Here is a 19264-nt window from a genome sequence, read left to right on the forward strand (position 1 = left end):
ATAGACTGCTTTGCCGCAGGAAAAAAAGGAAAGCTTGAAACAACCCCAAACAGGGCACTGATTAAACAGACTAAGGGGTAGGCACAGAAAGATGCGTTAACTGAAAAAAGCTCGTTGGATCAGACCTTGCATATTATTGTCTAGTTTGTGGGGTTTGCGGGGGGGGGGAAATTGCACATTTTTAATGTTTGTGTATGCATAGAAAATTTCTAGAGAATAAAAAAAGCAAAGGCAGAGTAAAGTAGGGAACTTTATTTAAGGTTTTCTGTACCATTTGAATGTTTTACCACGAGTTTATCATTTTATCATTTTAAATGCATATAAGAAAAATCCACGAGCAATGAAAATCTACGAGAACACAGCCCTAAGTTTCTCTCAGCAATGAACAAACTCTTAAAGGAAGATTCAGAGATCTTTACTGGGCTGTAATTCCTACTCAGGAAGTAGTCCTCTACAGTTAAGAGTGGTTTTCATGAACAGGGCACGAAACCTAAATGGCTTCTTATTAGTCATCATTTGATCAGAAAACCAAAGAACTTTCCACACCCCATTCTGCACGCCTAGTGTATAATAGAATTTTCGTGAATGCATTTTCCATAATTTTCAGGGGCAACGGTATATAATAAAATCAAAATATAATCCAGCACACTATAGATTAGGGATTTCGTTCAATGGATAACAAAATTTCCTTATTTCTGTAAAGGGAGGAAAAAGGCTATAAAGGGCATGGGTACACACACATAAACCCTCATGACACTTTTGCATGTAATAGCAAAAACACAATTGGAAACAAATGTACACAATAGGAGAATGAGTGAATAAATTACACTGTGGCCGTACGATGAAATACTATGCAGCCATTAAAAATGTTGTAGCTCTACATCAGAGATATGGAAAGGTACTGCAGGGCACACTGAAGCTAAAAAAAAAAAAAGCTGATTAAAACAGCATTTGTGGCATGGCCCTATTTGGAAAATATATATATGCATGTTGCAAAAGGCTAGAAGCAGGTAAAGCAGAACATGAACCGTGATTATCTCTGGGCAGCAGGGTCCCTGGAGATTTCATAGGCACACATTTCAGCTGATCTCTGTTCTAACTTTTTTCGTAAAAAACATTTTTAATTGTATGATTTCTAACTTTAAAAAATGCTGGCTATCATATCCTTCCTTGGGAGACCTAACATCCTTCCACGGAACCAAATCCAATGGGAAATGTGCTGCTTGTTCTCTTTCCTGCCCATTTGTGGGTATTTTAATAGTTTTTCTGATGCTTTAGGAACCAAAGAGAGGGAAAAAGGCCTGACATTTTCGTGGTTGTCCTTTTCCCTCTTTCAAATGCTGCTATTGTACTTAGGCCAGTGGTTCCTAACCAAGGGCAACTGTGTCCCTGGGGACATCTGACACCGCCTGAGACATTTTTGTTCTCACAACTGGGCGAGGATGTGAGGGTAGCGCTCCTGGCCTGGATAGAGGCCAGGGATGCTTTTCAACACCCTCCAGTGCACAGTCCCCCACAGCAGCCTTAGAGGGCCCAAAATGTCAACAATGCTAAGGTGGAGAAACCCTGCATTCGGGTAATGAGTCTTCGAAAGGCTTCCCACCCTCAAATAGCTGTACAAACATGCCTGGCTGAGAGGCCTCATTGCTACAGTGGAAAATGCACTGATGACAGAGGCAGAATAGGAAGTGAATCCTGGATCGGCTCCCTTTCTGGCTATCAAACCTCAAGCAGGTGACCACGTCACCCTGATGATCACGCATCCTCCTTCATAAGATGGAAATGCCACCTTCCACCTCACAGGGTATGCATGCTGTTTCAACATAATAATGGAGGAGAAAGGGTTCTGTACACTGTGAAGCACCAGGCACATGTGAATGGTGTTGTCACTCCAGGATACCAAGTGTCCAGCTTTCCCAGTGAAAGCACATTCAGGGTTTCCATGGGTCTTCACTAGCACACTCTGACTACCCTGAGTCACACGTCACAGCAGTGATGTTTAATAAACAGTGACACCGAAAAACAGAGACTGCTTTTTTTTTTACACTACATGTTCCTTGGCCTAAGTTGTGAGGCAGCAGAACTTAGCGAACAAATGACAAAATCTGAAGTCAGACTCTTAAGAAAGAATCCCAGCACCACCTCTTAATAGGTGGGTGACATCAGGAAGTGATGTGGCTTCTCTATGCCCTCTGTTTCCTCACCTGTCTATCCAAACCCCAACATTTCAGAGGGAACTATTTTTAAGTTTTTATTTAAATTCCAGTTAGTTACCATACAGTGTAATATTGGTTTCAAGTGTACAATAAGTGATTCAACAATTCCATGCATCACCTGGTGCCATCACAGGTGCCCTCCTTAATCCCCAACACCTATTTCACCCATCCCCCCACCCACCTCCCCTCTGGTCACCATCAGTTTGTTCTCTGTAGTTAAGAGTCTGTTTCTTGCTTTGCCTCTCTTTTCCCCCCATGATCATTTGTTTTGTTTCTTAAATTCCACAGAGGAGTGAAATCATATGGTATTTGTCTTTCTCTGACTATTTCGCTTAGCATAATACTCTCTAGCTCCATCCATGTCATTGCAAATGGCAAGATTTCATTCTTTATGGCTAATAGTCCAGTGTGTGTGTGTGTGTGTGTGTGTGTGCGCGCGCGCGTGCCCGTGCACACACACACACACACACACACACACACACACACACACATCTTTATCCATTCATCAGTCGATGGACATTTGAGCTGTTTCCATAATGTGGCTATTGTAGATAATGCTGCTATAAATATAGAGGTGGCATATATCCCTTTGCATTAGTAGTTTTGTATTCTTTGGGTAAATACCCAGTAGTGCGATTGCTGAATGATAGGGTGGTTCTATTTTTAACTTTTTGAGGAACCGCCATACTGTTTTCCAGAGCGCCTGCACCAGTTTGCATTCCCACCAACAGTGCAAGAGGGTTCCGCTTTCTCCACATCCTCGCCAGCATCTGTTGTTTCTTGTGTTGTTGGTTTTAGCCGTTCTGACAAGTGTGTGGTGATATTGTAGTTTTGACTTGTATTTCCCTGATCATCAGTGATGTTGAGCATCTTTTCACGTGTCTGCTGACCATCTGTATGTCTTCTTTGGAAAAATGTCTATTTGTGTCTTCTCAGAGTGAACTAATTTATCATTGGAACCAGGACACTTCAGAGTGAAAGAGGGGGCTACCACCATCAATGCTAGGACAGGAGGCATACACCAGAACTGTCCCGTGGCCAACAGGGACATGAGGTCACCCTGAAGGATATTAACAGTACCCACCTCACAGCTTTGTTTTGATGACTAACTAGGATGAAAGGAACAAAGCATACAGTACACACCATTACGTCCTACCTACGAATTCTTCTTCTGCCCTTCTATTCATTAACCAAGTGCTTAGTGCCGTGGCCTGACGCTGGGCACCAAGAAAGGAGTCAGACACACCCACTCCCTGTCCCCAGCAGGATGCCCCCTCCTGTTCCACAGTGTGTTTGTTACAGTCCCAGGACTTTTCTTCCATACACACAGTCACAACAAATGCAGAATGAGACACAAGCCCACGGCGAACACTACAGGTCCAGAATGCCAGGAAACACACACCAAATGTGTGAGAGTTCAAAGTCTCCCACACAAAAATGAACAATAAATAAGAGCTTATCTAATCAACAAAGACAAAAGGATTTATTATTATCCCAGCGTCCCTGATTCAAGGAAGCGATTGCAGTTTGCCTAAAAGCTACCAATGCGTCTCCCTTTCATTTCTAGCACATGCCATTACAAAGAATTGTGTAGAGTTTGTCCACCAAGACAACCTTACAGAACCCTTAGATTATGAAAGCAAAGTTAATCTAGCTTGCTTTTGTATTGAGATACATTTATGTCTTTTGCCAAGAAAAAGTTTGATTCAGTATGCTAAGAATTTCCTCTAAAAGTCAATACTCACGGTGAGAGGTGAATGTTCCTTATTTTACACAAAAGTGCATTGACTTCTAGGGGCTTGGGACTCTAATCACAAGTTCCCTACCCCCCCACCCCATTTCAGTAAAATTGGTATCGATTACTACCACCGTAAATCCCCACACCCGAGGGTTTCCATAGCCACTGTGGGGCCCTGCCCCTTCCTCCTCCTCCTTGTTCACATTTTACCAGGCACATCCTTAGCCTCCTTCTGTGTCCATTTCGGACGGTCCCTACAGAAGCCTGGTTCCACTCCTTCAGTAGTTGTTAGACCTAAAATACCAGTTAGGCCCTGTCATGGGAAGCACAAAACATGGGACTCTAAAAAGAGAGATTCTATCAAGTAAGCCGTATGTGCATAATTCAGAACTGAGGGCACATCCCTTTCTGTAGTACTCCATGCCTGCCTTGATTCAAAGAAGCTTATATCAATGGCGGTGGGTTTTGTTTGTTGTTTGTTTGTTTGTTTTTGAGAGAGAAAGAGTGAGTGGGGGAGGGGCGGAGAGAGAGAGGGAAAGAGAGAACCCCAAGCAGGCTCTGCAGTGCCAGCACAGAGCCCAATGTGGGGCCTGAATTAGTCATCAGATCGGGACCTGAGCAGAAATCAAGAGTCAAATGTTTAACCAGCTACCCCGGTGCCCCAATGGCGTGTGTTTTGATCTGGTGCTTTTTACCCAGATGGGTTCATTTTGTGAAAATTCAACAAACTGGTGTCTCATGTGCATTTTATATGTGTAGGCTACACTAGGAAAAACGTTTTTAAAAGTAGCTTACATCATGTAAACCTCTGCCTAAAGTAAGCATGTACATATCACCAACACTAGCGCAAGCTATCTTCAAACCATGGGTTGCCGCCAATTAGTGGGCCACACGATCAATTTAGAAGGTCCGAACTAGCACTTTATTGTGTTAACAACACTTGAGGTATAGCCTCCTAAAATTTTTTTTAAGTGCACAATAAAGTACCGCTAACTCTAGGCCCAACGTTGTACAGTAGATCTGTTGAACATATTCATTCTGCGCGACTGACGCATTCTACCCGTTGATCAGCAGCTCCCCATTCCCCGTCGCCCAGCCGCTGGCAACCAAAAGGTGGAACCAACCTAAATGGCCACTGATGGATGAATGGATAAAGAAACTGTGGCATGTACATACAATGGAATATTTTTTGGCTTTGAAAAGGAACAGAATCCTGCCATGTGCTGACGAGCATTTTTAAAGTGGAATGGAGAATATACAAAAGCATCATACAAAGTGAAGGCAACTACTATTTCAGTTAATTTATTGCCATTACAAGTATGGACACATATGTACACTAAGATGGCAGATGTTTTCACTGAAGAACATGGTAAAAAAAAAAAAAAAAGAAAAAAAGAGAAGGAAAAAGAAAGCCTCCAAGAAACATTGGGTACACCGACAAATAATACACGGATTTGGAAGCCAGAGAGATCTAGGTTCTGATCCTAGTTCCTTACAACCTACCTAACCTCTGTGAGCCTCACTGCACCATCTCTAAAATGCAGGCAATGTCATCTTCTCCCTGGACTTGGTATAAGGTGTCAATAGGCTGGCAAACAGCCAACCACAGGACACTAATTAGACACTGCCCCCACTCCCTGCAACCATTTCTGTGGTCCCCTGGCCTGGGCTCTTTACCTGTAGGAAGGATGTTTAAAGGAAATGTGCAAAGGGGGCGGGACAAAGGTTGAGCCTCCATGACACGACCCCTTTGAACCCCTCGGGAGAACAAAAGTGTGAACACTTGAGAGCAACAGGGCAGGGAGAAGCTATTGGTCGGCACACTGGGTGATAAACCATCCAGCTTTGGATTCTGACCAGAGGGAAAACCACTTTCCAAGATAGCAGGGTTTTCCCATTATTCTTGGCAGGAGGTGGGGAAAGGCAGAAGGGGAGGAAGGCCTCCGTAAAGAAATAAGTATTTGTTTTAAGCAAATCACTTTGAAGACAGGTGGTTTTCATTTTGAGAAGAAAAATGATGCTTAAAACAGAGGGTGACTCCAGATAGCAGCCACCGGCTTGCCAGGAGAGGGAAATGGGGCCTCGAGGTCTGGAGTTCTCCCAAAGTGCCAGAGCAGTGATGGAGGCAGAGGGGCAGGGGGCGGGGGGGAGGTCCGGCACAGATAAGATGGGACCATCTTTATCAGCTTGCGGGCACAAACTACTCAGCAGTCACTCACGATATTAATCATCTAAAACCTCTATTCATTTAAGAAACAGTTGTTGAACATGAGCACATAATTGTGTTGAGAACTGAATTAGGGGCTTCGGGATACAGTGGAATAACAAAGACAAGGCCTCTGCCAGCATGGGGGCCAACATTCCAGTGGGGGACACATCAAGTGCCAAGTAAATCAATGACTTGTAAATCAACCAGGGATTTATAGCCTGTGATACAAGTGCTCTGCAAGAAATAGATATGGTGATGTGTCAGGAAGGGAGAAAGGAAACTTAAGATGGAGGAAGTCCCTTAAGATAAGATGGCCCAGGGTTGGGGGGCGGGGTGCCTGGGTGGCTCAGTTGGTTAAGTGTCCGACTCTTGATTTTGGCTCAGGTCATGATCTCAGGGTTCATGAGATTGAGCCCCACGTTGGGCTCCGTGCTGACAGCACAGAGCCTGCTTGGGATTCTGTCTCTCCCTCTCTCTTTGCCCCTCCCCCACTCTGTCTGTCTCTCTCAAAATAAATAAATAAACATTTTTTTTAAAAGATAAGATGGGGTTGGCTAGATGGCTCAGTCAGTTAAGCGTCCGGCTTCACCTCAGGTCATGATCTCACAGTCTGTGAGTCGAACCCCATGTCAGGCTCTGTGCTGACAGCTCAGAGCCTGGACCCTGCTTTGGATTCTGTGTCTCCCTCTCTCTCTGCCCTCTCCCACTCCTGTCTCTGTCTCTCAAAAATAAATAAACATTAAAAAAATTTTCAAAAGGTAAGATGGCACAGGGCCTTCTCCAAGTAACATCTTAAAGATGAGCAAGCTTGGGCCCGGCGGCAGGAGAGGCCCCGGCGGGGGCTGGGGCAGCCAGGGCACTGGTGTGGTGGAAGGTAGTGGCCAAGTGTGAGGGTGATGGCAATGAAGCTGGAGAGGGAGGCGTGTGCCAGGCTATACAAGGCACAGCCGGGCATGGGGAAGAAAGTGGATTTCAATGAAGACCCACAGAGAGCTACTGAAGGCTGGAACACTGTGATACAGGATTTTGATGCTGGTTAAGATAAGAAGTACTCTTTTATCTTCGCCCATGAAACAAAGTGTACAGATGATACAATGTCTCCAAAAACACTGATAAAAGTTAGCCCTGCCTTAGAGCTCGTGGACAGTTGTTGAGGAGGCTTGCCAGCTAGAGGCGAACAATTTTAGCCTAAATAGGAGACGAAATACAAGGAATTCAAGTACAGAAAGGGGTGGGAGAACTTGTGACTGACAAGAAAACACTCTTATTAGCAATTAACTCACAGTTAGCAAATATAAAGCACATGGTAAAGCTAATTTAACAAGACAGGCTCTAGAAAGTCCCCAAAACAGGGGCACCTGGGTGGCTCAGTCGGTTAAGTGTCCGACCTCAGCTGAGGTCATGATCTCGCAGTTTATGAGTTCGAGCCCCATGTCAGGCTCTGTGCCGACAGCTCGGAGCCTGGAGCCTGCTTTGGATTCTGTGTCTCCCTCTATCTGCTCCTCCCCCGCTCATGCTCGCTCTCTCTCTCTCTCTCTCTCTCTCTCTCTCTCTCTCTCTCAGAAATAAAGAAACTTTAAACAAAAAACAAAAAGAAAAGTCCCCAACACACGCACATAAGGGTGGAAGGCAATTGGGAACGGACTGATGTGCTCGCAGCTTGCCTAAATCCATGAACAGGTTCACTGAAATAATCAGATGGAGTGTCACCATGACAGTGTCCTACGCCTACTCCTGAATCAGAAATCAGACGAACTGCTAAGCAGCTTTCTTCGAGATTTGAGTTTTCTGTTTCTTCTCCCTTGTACCAGCTGAATATAGGTATTCATAACTTGGAAACTCAAAGCTGAACGGGAAATGGCTCTTCTGAATTATCACTGTCCCCCCAGGATTCATCACATGGCCTCCTGACTTGGGTCCCCCGTCCCCATGATCCTGAACTCAAATGGATCTCTGAGACACAGCATGACCCACTCACACCTTCTCCCCGAGACCTCCTTGTTCTAGGGGGTCCCCTGGACCAGGCTAAAAGGGCAACCTCTAGGGCTCTGGTCTTGAGCAAGGCTGACGCCAAGATCAAATTTATGAAACCAAGCAAGAGAATGTGGGAGGCCACGAAGGCTGCCCCCGAAAGAAGCCAGGAGAGCAACACGGGTGGCACGCCCCACAGCCCAGCACACTGCTCGCACGGATGGTACAATATCCCACTAAGGAAGGAGAAGGGGTACGAAGGGCAAAAACACACCACTTAGCAAGTGCCCACCAAGCGCTGGCTACTTTCACATCCATTACTTCCAACCACCCCGCGACGCCGTGAAATGCGGTGATAGCACTTTGCAGATGGGAAGAGTATCTGCTGGCAGCCCAAAGCTCCAGTTAGCAGAGGGAGGATCTGAGCTTTGCCTGCCACCTCGACTGGCATCTAGCAACAAACTGTGCTCTGAACAGATCTCAAGCTGACTTTCCGTCCGGCCTTCGGCCTTCGATCTCACTCACTCCTCTCCTTCCCACCGCAGGGAAGCTGCATTCCACACCTGGCTTTATCCCAGGCTTGCAAACCTGCCAGCTGCCTCAGAAACGTTACCTGCTCCCCGCCCTTGATAGGGAAACTTACCTGATGAAAGGGATGTCTGCAGGGCAGGGGCGCAGGGAGGCTTGGCTGGCTGGGGTGTCCCCTGGACAAAACTCTTCGATCACAGTCGGGAGAAGGGAAGAGCCCTCACACCAGAGGACAGGGCTGTCCAAAATCTTTGTAGATGACACTACTAAAGGGGATCAGCCAAAAGCCACTTCTGTCACAGGAGCGCCCCAAGAAAGACATTCCCTTCTGCCACAAACAAGATAACTGTGACCCAGATCTGAGCGGGAAAACAGTGTTGCTCACCATCTCTCTGGAAGGACTGAGCTGGGACTAAATTCCCCATCATGCCTCCCTCCTGGCCTAAGAAGTAGCGGGGCACCAGGCTCCAAAAGATGCAGGCATAATAGCAATCAAACCAGATGTACGTCCTACTTACAGTCTCAGACGCGTCTGCAGCACCCGGGGCTTTGGCTGCAGAAAGCTCCATTCTGTGGAGCATCAAGTGGTGATTTCGGGCTGACTGCGTCTGAACTCTGGGCAGGAGTATGCTCCGTGCTCGCCGAGAACTGCGAGTCTCTCTGATTCACTTGGCAGCAGAATTATTCTAAGCATCCTGTCCCGTACCCAACCCGCCTGCCCCTCCCACTACACATTCACGCTGGGTGGTGGTTTTTTTTTTTTTAATTCTCTGCACTAATTTCTGTCACAAATCAAGGGAAACTCATTTTTCAAAATTAACCCAATCTCTGGCGCTTCACAGCGTGGAACCTTTATGACTGAGGAGGAGGAAGAGGAAGAAGTTGTAACATCGGAGAGAAGAGAGTGGGAGAGCCGCAAAGTCTGCAGTAACAGCAAAATGGAGATTATTCGAGACAGCTGAAACACTCCACCCAGCCTCCAGGAGGGGACATGCACGGGAAACAAAGGGCATATGGTGTTTGCTTTCTTCAACATCCGTTCTCACCATTAAAGAGCTGCGCCAGCAAACGCTCATTACTTACATGAGGGCAAACCTCACTCCAAAACAGACTTGAAAATACAGCTCATAATCAAATAAGTTACTTGCAAAGCAGAGGCCTACCTTGAATTTTTTTTTATTACATCTAAAGCAAAATTTAATAAAGTGCAAGTAACTGGCAGAATGTCTACTGGGCTTAGTGAAGCGTGAATTATACTTGAAACAAAGTCAATTTTTGTTAATTTCAAGTTCACAGAGTACCTCAAATACTGACACATTCAGGACAGGATTTCATTTTTTCCCCCAAGGAGAGATTCCAAGGGGCTAACCTAATAACCAGATAAGAATGATTTCCCTACTATTTACTACTAGTCATGTATTCAAACATTTCTATCCTAAAGCAAACAGGTTTTTCTAATGAGGCTTAAATCATTTATTTCCCACATAAGTTAATGTTACCACCATTTCCACTATCGCCCACACTATGACACTGTCCAAAGGTCAACTCCAGTGCACCGCCTGACCAAATCTGCACGACCTCCCAAAGTGGTGAGATGTGAATTGAGGACGCTTTTCACAGACATAAAGCTAGGGGCAGCTTCAAACACGGTACTAACCAGCTGAGGCAGCTCCCTTCCTCCTCCCCCCCAGCAGAGCCAACTATTGGCCACAGGTACCCACCCATCCCCCATCAAGCCCACTCCCCGGCTCCAGAGGGCAGACTAATTAACTCTAAGCCAATCATTGGTTCCGGGTGGGCAACAGGAGCTAAGTTCACCCAATCAGACTGCAGGAAAGGACTCCTCCTACATGCCCGCCCTGAACAAGGAAGCAGAGGGCCCCACAGCCAGTGGATGCCATCCTACGTCTGCCTGACAACCACGAAGAAACCAGCCCTTGGGTGAAGCTTCTGGCAGCACGACCCATGGAGGAGCGACAGGAAGAACACAGGTCTCTGATGTCCCCCTGAGCAGGTGAACACACTACCCTTGGGGTCCATCCGACCTGTATCCTGAAAATTATGTGAGATAACATACATCACTGCTGATAGGAACAGGCTGAGCAATACCTAGGAAGCCAAGAGCAAGAGTCTGTAATCTGGCAAAGAGACCCCTTGAAGTTAATAATACACTCACAGAAGACATTCCCTTCAACGCTAAAGAAAAAGGAGAAATTACAAAGAAGAGTGGTTGACTGCCGAGGGCTGGGCTTGGAAGTGGGGAGTAACAGCACAGGGACACAAGGTCTCTTTGGGGCAGGAAGGACATGTTCAAAAATTAGATCATGGTGATAATTACACAACCCTAAATATGCTGAAAGCCACTGAACGAGGCACAAGTGGATGAACTGTACAGTATGCAAGTTAGATCTCAATGAAGCTATTTTTGAAATAAGCTACATGGGAGCAGATGCTCGTTCAGAAGTCACCTGTTAAACTCTGCCTCCATCCACATCTGACGGCAACATGCCTCTGCTTAAAATGGCTCCTTTGATGCTTCCTGATCACCTCTGGGGTCCAAATTCCTTACAGAGGTGCACAGTGCCTCTCACGTCCCAACTTCACTCCACCCCAACCCCCGCCTCTACTTCCCATTTTACTCACTGGCAAGGCTTTCTTCCAGATATTTATCAAACCGCTTCCCCTGCAGGCCTCGGTTCATACATCCTCGGTCACTCTCACCATCCTCTTCACCTGATCTATCCCTTCCTTCCTCCCCTGCCCCAGCCTCTAAGCTTACCCTCCCTTTGGGCTCCTTTGGCATACTAAGTGCACACCAGAGAGGGTTAGAAAAGTGCTTCTGGGTCTGTCTCGCCCACCAGGCTATGCCCTAGAGCCTCGCCTTTTGCAACAGAGAGGGTTTGACCAGACAAAAGCAAAGCGCTCAGTGTGGTCAGCGCTATGGGGTTTCTTTCAGGGTTCCATTTACACGGTGTGGGTGCCTGTGTCCCTTGCCAGGCCTGAAGCCTGGTGTGGGTGAGAGCCAGGTCCCTTGGAATCTGTCTCTAGTTCTCCCACGCTCAACTTTTTTTTTCTCATCATGGCGTTTCCCTTATTATTATTTTTTTAACCCTTAGACAAGGTAAGGAGCTGGCGTAAAGAATATTACAAATGCAACAAGAATGGGAAACACTTGGTTTTGAAGAAAGGGACTTTTAAAAAGGGACACAATAGACTGAGGAACACTGGATGATCATCTCCACCTGTGTCTTATCTTCCTACATGATCTCAGGGGAAAAGATTACTAAGATTTAAGAAATGTTAAAAATCCAGTTGCTGGGGGCGCCTGGGTGGCTCAGTCGGTTAAGCGTCCGACTTCAGCTCAGGTCATGATCTCGAAGTCCGTGAGTTCAAACCCCGCGTCGGGCCCTGTGCTGACAGCTCGGAGCCTGGAGCCTGCTTCAGATTCTGTGTCTCCCTCTCTCTCTGCCCCTCCTCTGCTCATGCTCTGTCTCTCTCTCTCACTCTCAAAAATGAATGTTAAAAAAAATTTTTTTTTTAAATTCAGTTGCTGGAGTGTTTCAGTTATCAAAAAAAAAGAAACAGTCATACCGGAAAGGGGTGACCCACAGAACCCCACTGTGGAATTGGTGCTTCATTACAACAAAGACATCATCCAGCCCTCTCCCTAGCTTGTCTGGCCCGGCTCTCCGAACACCACGAGCAATGAAACCCCAAACCCAGGAGCAGAGGAAAGTGCTGAAATAACACTTTAAATCGTCGCGATGGTAATTTCAACTCCTACCTCATAATCATGGCTCCTCTTTTCCATATTTGGGCCCTAGATCCCCTGGACGCACTCTGGGAACCTCCACAGACATTATCTAATGCTGAGCAGGTCAGCAAACTAACCATTAAGCCCTCTCTCTTCTCCGCACTCTCTGATTTCAGCCAGTCTGGACACAATCATAAAGAACTGGGCAATTCCCTTCCAAGGGGAATGTCTGTCAAGATTTCTCCTGTAGTTGAGGTCAAACCGGAAGCTCTTAGGATGTCACAGAGTTTGTCAATCTGATTCCTACAGTAAAGTTTTCAAAGCTGTCATTACCCTCCCCCTCACCCCGGCCAAAAAAAGACAAAGCTGACAGATTTATTATCAAATCACTTCATTAGCTAACCACCCCCCCCCTCCCCGCCATATCTTCGTAACATCAGCCCTGGGGACTCCCATTCATTCCATTTGGGGTGGGCTGGGAATCTATGTTGTCCAAACTCCCTCAGGTGATTCAGATGAGCAGTACAGCCTTGACACGGAGGGCTGAGGAGAAAAGGGCTGGCTACATCCTTGCCACTAAAAGTACCGTCCCCCGGGAGCTTGTTAGACCACAATCTCAGTCTCCCTACACCGGACAGCCCCCAGCCCAGACCCCCTGAATCTGAATCTGCATTTTAACAAGATCTGCCCACATACACCCCGCCCTCAGCCTGGGACTCCTGGGCAATGTAAAAGTTTGAGGAGCCTGGGCTTCAGAATCTCCTAGGTTGTGTTTTGTTTCACCTTCACAAGAGGGAGAAGAAGCAGTGGGAGGTCAGCGTCAGAATTCACATTCCAAAATTTTTCAGTATCTTCCTGATGAACAACAGGGCCAAATCCCGCTCGCTCCCTCCCCACCCTCCCAGAAACTATGAGTAGTCAGATTAAATGTAAAGAGAGTCAAAGACTAGACATGGCCTGCTGTTTCAATTAAAGCAATGCATTTTTCCATTTGTGCTAGCAGCATCGACACTTGCATTACTGCGCATGCTTAAAGCTACCGGCCACATTCGACTCGCGGACTATCAAAGCAGCAGAACCTGCAGTCTCCGATATTAAAGTGCTTTACATGGAACCAAAGCATTCCAGGATAAATTATTCTTGGAACTAATGAGAACTACTAATTGCATCCAGTCTTAAAAATCAATATACTTCAAGAAACTTTTTAAAAATTTATATGCTTATTTCCCTTCTTCAAGTAACATCATAAGGCATTCACAGGAAGTGGTGGTTCCAATTGAACGTGGCTGCATGTTAAAAAAAAAAAATCTCTGTGGCTGCATATCAAAAAAAAAAAAAAAATCTCACAGAGCCTAACACCCAGCTCAGCGAAGATTCCCAGCAAGTTCTCAGAACCTGATAGATATGGGTACCCCTCATGCTAATCACGGTTTGCTTTGTTGTTGCTGTTTTAATGTAGCCAAGGCCACCCAGATATCCTGTACCCTAGTATAATCAGGAGTGAAAGAGCACTTGAACTCTGGAGTTAAATGGCCCCATAGGCTCAAATCCAGGTCTGGCACTGATTAGCTGTGCTCCTCTGGGCTAACAGTTACTTAACGTCTCTGGTCCATGGGAAGTGCTGTACAAAACTTTGCTGTTTTTCTCATCCAGCATGTCATACCACATGAATGGTACAGATAATAGAACTATGCACACAGTGGGTGCTCAGTTATTACAACTGGTCAGAGAAAACTCCACCCTGATTACATTTCCTTTAACGACTGTTTCATTACTGAACACCAGCAACCTTTTCATGTGTCAAGAGAGGTGCTCGTGGGAAAGTTCTTTCCTTTCCTCTAATGGCAAAAACCAGAAACCAAACGATATCGTCACCCTCTTCATCCAGCGCGAAGTTCTCTCTCTCCAATCATGTACTTGTTAAGGTTTAGTTTTATTATGACTTATTTATTCTCAAACAATAAGCATTATTATAGAAAAAAACAAAAAGCATTTGAGCAGGTGAGAGTTGCCGTCTTTGTACATAACAGTAGACTGATACCAGTTATGTAACGGTTACTGAGATCACAAATGTTGACTTCCAGAATGTTCTCAGTAGACGAGTGCCAGACAATATTGCCTCCATGGTATTATTATTATTATTATTATTATTATATAGTTACATATGTAGTAGACAGCAGAGGGAATTGGGAGGTTTAACTATTTGCCCATTTTCATCTGTTTTGAAGTGCTCATAACAAATGACCAAATGATATAGATGGTTCGCCACGTATTTATTGAATCCATTTCCCTACGCAGTTTCGCCAGCCAATGCTTTAGCATCAACTGACTTAGCATAAGAATGAAGCAACTGTATCCAGTCTACCTTCATCACTGTCTCTATTTTTGAAGAATACCCATCCTTTCAGGTCTTACACATCTTTCCGGTCCATCACACACAGGCTACTGGCGTTCCAACGCCAAGGTTGACCTTTAACAGATCTGCAGTCTTCATCTCTGGGCCTCACTTTTTCCATCTGTGACATAGGAATAATCACTCCCTGGGGTGGGGGATGGGGGTAAGGATTAGTGGAGTTAATGCACATTCTCTACAACTGCGAAGAGGAGTAAATAATACACTTTTACTGGATAAATAACGAGGCCTTGACTCACAACAGCAAATTCATGTTCCTTTTCACTCTGTGCCAGGTCCTGAAGTGGTTACAAGAAAGGTTATTATAGACTCTCCTTGCCCCCAAAATGAGGGGAAAGAAGAGTAATTTCTGTATGTGTTTAAAGAGAAGAAGAATGTGAACAGGAGAGAACCCACCCACTAATTCCTCCCTAGGTTAGCCCTGACAGTGACACAGCTGCAGGGGTTGCTCTCACCAGCAACATTCCCATAACACTGTTACCTTCCAGAGCGCTAATATACTGAGGGGCTCCAAGCTTGTCCATGCCTCAGGGCCTTTGCACTTGCTGTTCTCTACTTAAATGGCACCTAGTAATGGCAGGAGCTTTCTAATCATTCAGACGTGAGCTGCAATTTCACCTCCCCCAAGAGGCCTTTTCTGATGACTCTAGGTGAAACAGCCTACACGTTCCACCAGTCAGTCACTCTATCCTTTTCCCCTCCTATATTTCTTTGTTGCATATTTCACTCTCTGTAATTATTTTTTTTTTGCTTGTCTGCAGTTATGCTCTCTCTCCTCTGTTAGAATGTACACTCTCTAAGAGTACAGACATTGTTAAGTCCATTCCTAAAATGGCCCATGGCACACAAAGGACACTCAGTGGACTGAGGCAGGTAATGTATGGGTATATAGTTTGATAGTTCAGCAGCTGTGTCGTATCTGTGTTAGGTTCTGATGACTGTTTTGTCTCTTCAGAATGCTTTTCCTTGCCTTTTGGCATGTCTTGTGATTTGGGACCGAAAGCCAGACATTTTGTATAGGGCAGTGGACACTGAGGCAAATGAGACCTCAGTGTGGGGATTTATGTTAAGCTAGCCAGAAGTTGGGCCATGTTGAGGTCGGTGGTTCCTACAGACATGAGAAACTTCAAATTCCTCTAGTGATCTTTTTTGTCCCCCCTCTTGGCTCTGGGGCTTCCCTTTGTGCTGCTGCCCAGAAAGAGCCTGTCTCCTGCAGTTCTCCCTGCTACAATCCACTGTTGTTATTCCCGAAGGCTTGTTAGTGTGCTGTGGGGCTGGGGTGGAGGGGTTGTGAATATTCTAAGCCCCCATCTTTGGAGCGCACTGCAGACCTGTGTCTGGTGTTAGCCTTCACAAGTGCTTCTGCCTCTCCTCCAAGAATAGAGCTCCCCCATGGGAGCATGGGATGCATGGGCATCCCCCAGCGTTCTCAGTCTACAGCCTTGTGGCCCTTCTCCCTGAAGATTAAGACTTTCTTGAGGTGAGGTGGGGGACTGGCCTGGATGGAATTCCTTTCCCCCAGCTGCAATGGTATTTCACTGGTGCTCTCACACCCCACCCTTCCCCTGCAGACTAAGCCTTTTGTTCCTTAAAGGAGAAAAGTCTGAGTGGGTCTCTCAGTGGTCCCGAGCCAGCACCTGCAACCCGCTCCCTGAGTTTTCTTTAGTTTGTCCCCAGTCTTCCCTTCGAGAGCAAGGTGGGATTCCTGGAGGAAAAGCCTGCAAAACAATAGGCCACCTTCCCACTCCTCTGCTGCCCCCAGGAGCTTCACACTCTCAAGCTAGTCTGCACTCAACCTCCAGCAGTTTGTCAAATTTTTAGCTTGATCTTTCTACCTACTTCCGTAGTGTCTGGTGGCTTCTGCCTCTGGGAAGTAAATGCTCAGGCCTCAGGTCTCGAAAAGTGCTTCTTCTCTCCAGATTTTTAAATGGCTATTTGCTCTGCAGACTCAGTTCTCTTGTCAATTTCCAATCTGTCCAGATTTTTCCTCGTAAGCGTGGGAGACACATCTCTGCAGCTCTCTACATCTCTGAGCTGAAACTAGAAGTCCATTTATTGATTTTTTTCAAAGCATCAGAAGTATGACAAAATGGGAACATTTGATAAAATAGGTGGCGGGTAGGGAGATGTTTATATTTTCATGCTCTTCTATATTTTACTAGTTCAGTAACATTTCAAAATACAAAATCAACATGTGGGTGGCCATGGTGGAAAATGGTTCTATAATATAAATAGACTGAGATGCGTACACAGCACTTGATTCTTGTTCAATAATTACAGAGATCACCTGAATTAAAAAAAAAAAAAAAACACAGTGTTTGTGGCAACACTTCCAAAACTGTTCTGGAAAAAAAAAATAATAAATCACCCCAGTACACCACAGATTTTCAGTGTTGAAGCAGTGAAAGAAACTCAAGTAGAAGAATTAATGTCCTCAAAGAGAACAATTTGTTTGTGCAGGTTTATAAATCCAAGTATATGACAATATTACACGTTAATCGATTCACTGTCCTTTAAACTGATATCCAACCATTATTATTAACATTCATGGAAGCGTGAGGTCATTGACGCACGCACCGGCAGACCACAGGTCATTCGGCAGCACCTTTTTACTTAAATAATTCACTATCTTAAATAACAGCAAATAAATTCCATGCTACAAAACAAATGAACCATTAATGACTCCAAAACTTCAGATTAATCTTAAGGATGGTACATTAAATTCAATTAAACCAGATGAATATTTAACATGTTCCTTCTCTGGACTTAAGACCATTCTAACCCCTCTGGGGAAAAAAAATGGGCAGACCTGGATAACTTACTGGTATCTGCCATCACCACAGACACAGCGATGGGTTACAGGGCTGAGAGGAACTTGCGTGAGCACGTGGTCTGAGAATGGCAGATGCATGCCCCAGGCCAACACTGGCCCTACAGTGAGTTTCATTAGCAAAGAGAGTGACTTTGGATTATCTGTATGCTCTAATATTCACATGTACATTTCAATTAAAAGGAAGAAAGAATACAGTTTTTAGTAAAGGGGATGGATCTGCATTTGGCTTTCGTTACAACAAATGAAGACAAGCCTAAGTTTGTAACGGGAATGAAATGGGATGGCCCCACCAATGATGAACCTGTAGCTTTAATTATCACGTGTGGCTCTGGGAGACGCAACCCCAGGTGGAAGTGCAATCGGGGTGACCAGTCAGACAGCTAAATAGCACACTTCCCCCGCCTCAGAACCGCCACTTGTCAACTGCTGCTATGTTGTTTCAAGGGCTGTTTACAAATCAGCTACCTCCCTGCACTGCACCAGGCCTGAAATTAGATTTCATATCCAGCTGGAGGGCCGGGGACTGCATTCAGCTTCAAGTTGGCAGCACCTTAGACCTGACTGTCATCTTAAAATATCTGTTAATGGAAACCATTCAAACTCAAGTTTTTAAATAAAAGGAAGAGCAAAATTGAATAAAAAATATCAGAGGCTAAAAAAGAAGTAAGGTGTGTGGATTTTTTAACCACCAATGACAGGAGAAGCTCTCACTATAATTACATGGATTATATGTACCGAGACATCATCTGTCATGTGATATTTTGAACCAAATAACAGAGTGGTCCGTGAGAAAAATATATATCAATAAGCACAAAGAAGCGATTTCTCAATTCGTGAAACCACACAAACCTGACATGCTCCATATTCAAATGTGGACCCAAGTTCGTATCATGTGCCACCAGAGCCCAAAGTCATAATTACTCATTTAACACAGAACAGCTGAAACTACGTTCATAATGCAGATGTATTTTTTAATAGGTTGGCAATTATTGCGGTTTCAAGATTTGAAGAGAAAAAGGTTGTGCACACACTCATGATTTTGCAGCTGAGAGAAACAGTTAAAGACTGAACTATGAATATAAGGCAAGCTGTTACACAGCAGTTACAGAATACAGCAGTAAACCTGATTCCTTTTCTGTCTGAGGCCCTGAAGGCCCCACTATTACGGTGTGACTACAGTCTTAGCAGTTTTAACTCGATAACACTTGTGGGTTTAAACAGTTATCATGTACCTTTTGCCCATAATCTGCCAACCTATTGATTTGGATGTCGTTTCTTTACCGTGAGCCGTATGTGGTCAGAAAGCAAGCCCCGTGTGACCGAAGGCTTGGGTATCTGCCGTCACATTGCAGACGACGAGACACTGTCGAAACACACACAGCCTTCCTAAGAAGATATTCGCGTTTTAACACTTAAGTCAATGCCAATTGTGGTTTATTATAATCGTGACTAAAATATGCATCTATAGTAAATATTTCAAAGGCAATTTTAATCTATTTTTTCTCCCACAATGTGCAACAACAGTCCCTTTTTGGTTTTCAGCTGGGCCTGCTCTACTGCTACGAGCTATATCTCCCATCTCGACCATGGCCTCGTTTTACA

At 45.2% G+C, this 19264-nt stretch overlaps 1 protein-coding gene across 3 annotated transcripts in view; it reads right to left on the bottom strand.

Moving 5' to 3' along the window:
• Positions 1-19264, bottom strand: part of SH3KBP1 (SH3 domain containing kinase binding protein 1) — a 334027-nt gene that overhangs the window by 238456 nt on the left and 76307 nt on the right. Inside the window, exon 1 of one of the 3 annotated variants that reach the window (XM_047843684.1) lies at positions 9181-9314. The exons of the other annotated variants lie outside the window; for them this stretch is intronic. Within the exon in view, the coding sequence (XP_047699640.1) occupies positions 9181-9243 (63 nt within the window). The 5' untranslated portion in view covers positions 9244-9314. Of the gene's footprint in view, positions 1-9180; positions 9315-19264 lie in introns of those variants that run through there. 3 annotated transcript variants of the gene reach the window in all.

The sequence above is a fragment of the Prionailurus viverrinus genome, chromosome X (genome assembly GCF_022837055.1).
Source record: "Prionailurus viverrinus isolate Anna chromosome X, UM_Priviv_1.0, whole genome shotgun sequence".
In the NCBI taxonomy this organism is placed as follows: domain Eukaryota; kingdom Metazoa; phylum Chordata; class Mammalia; order Carnivora; family Felidae; genus Prionailurus; species Prionailurus viverrinus.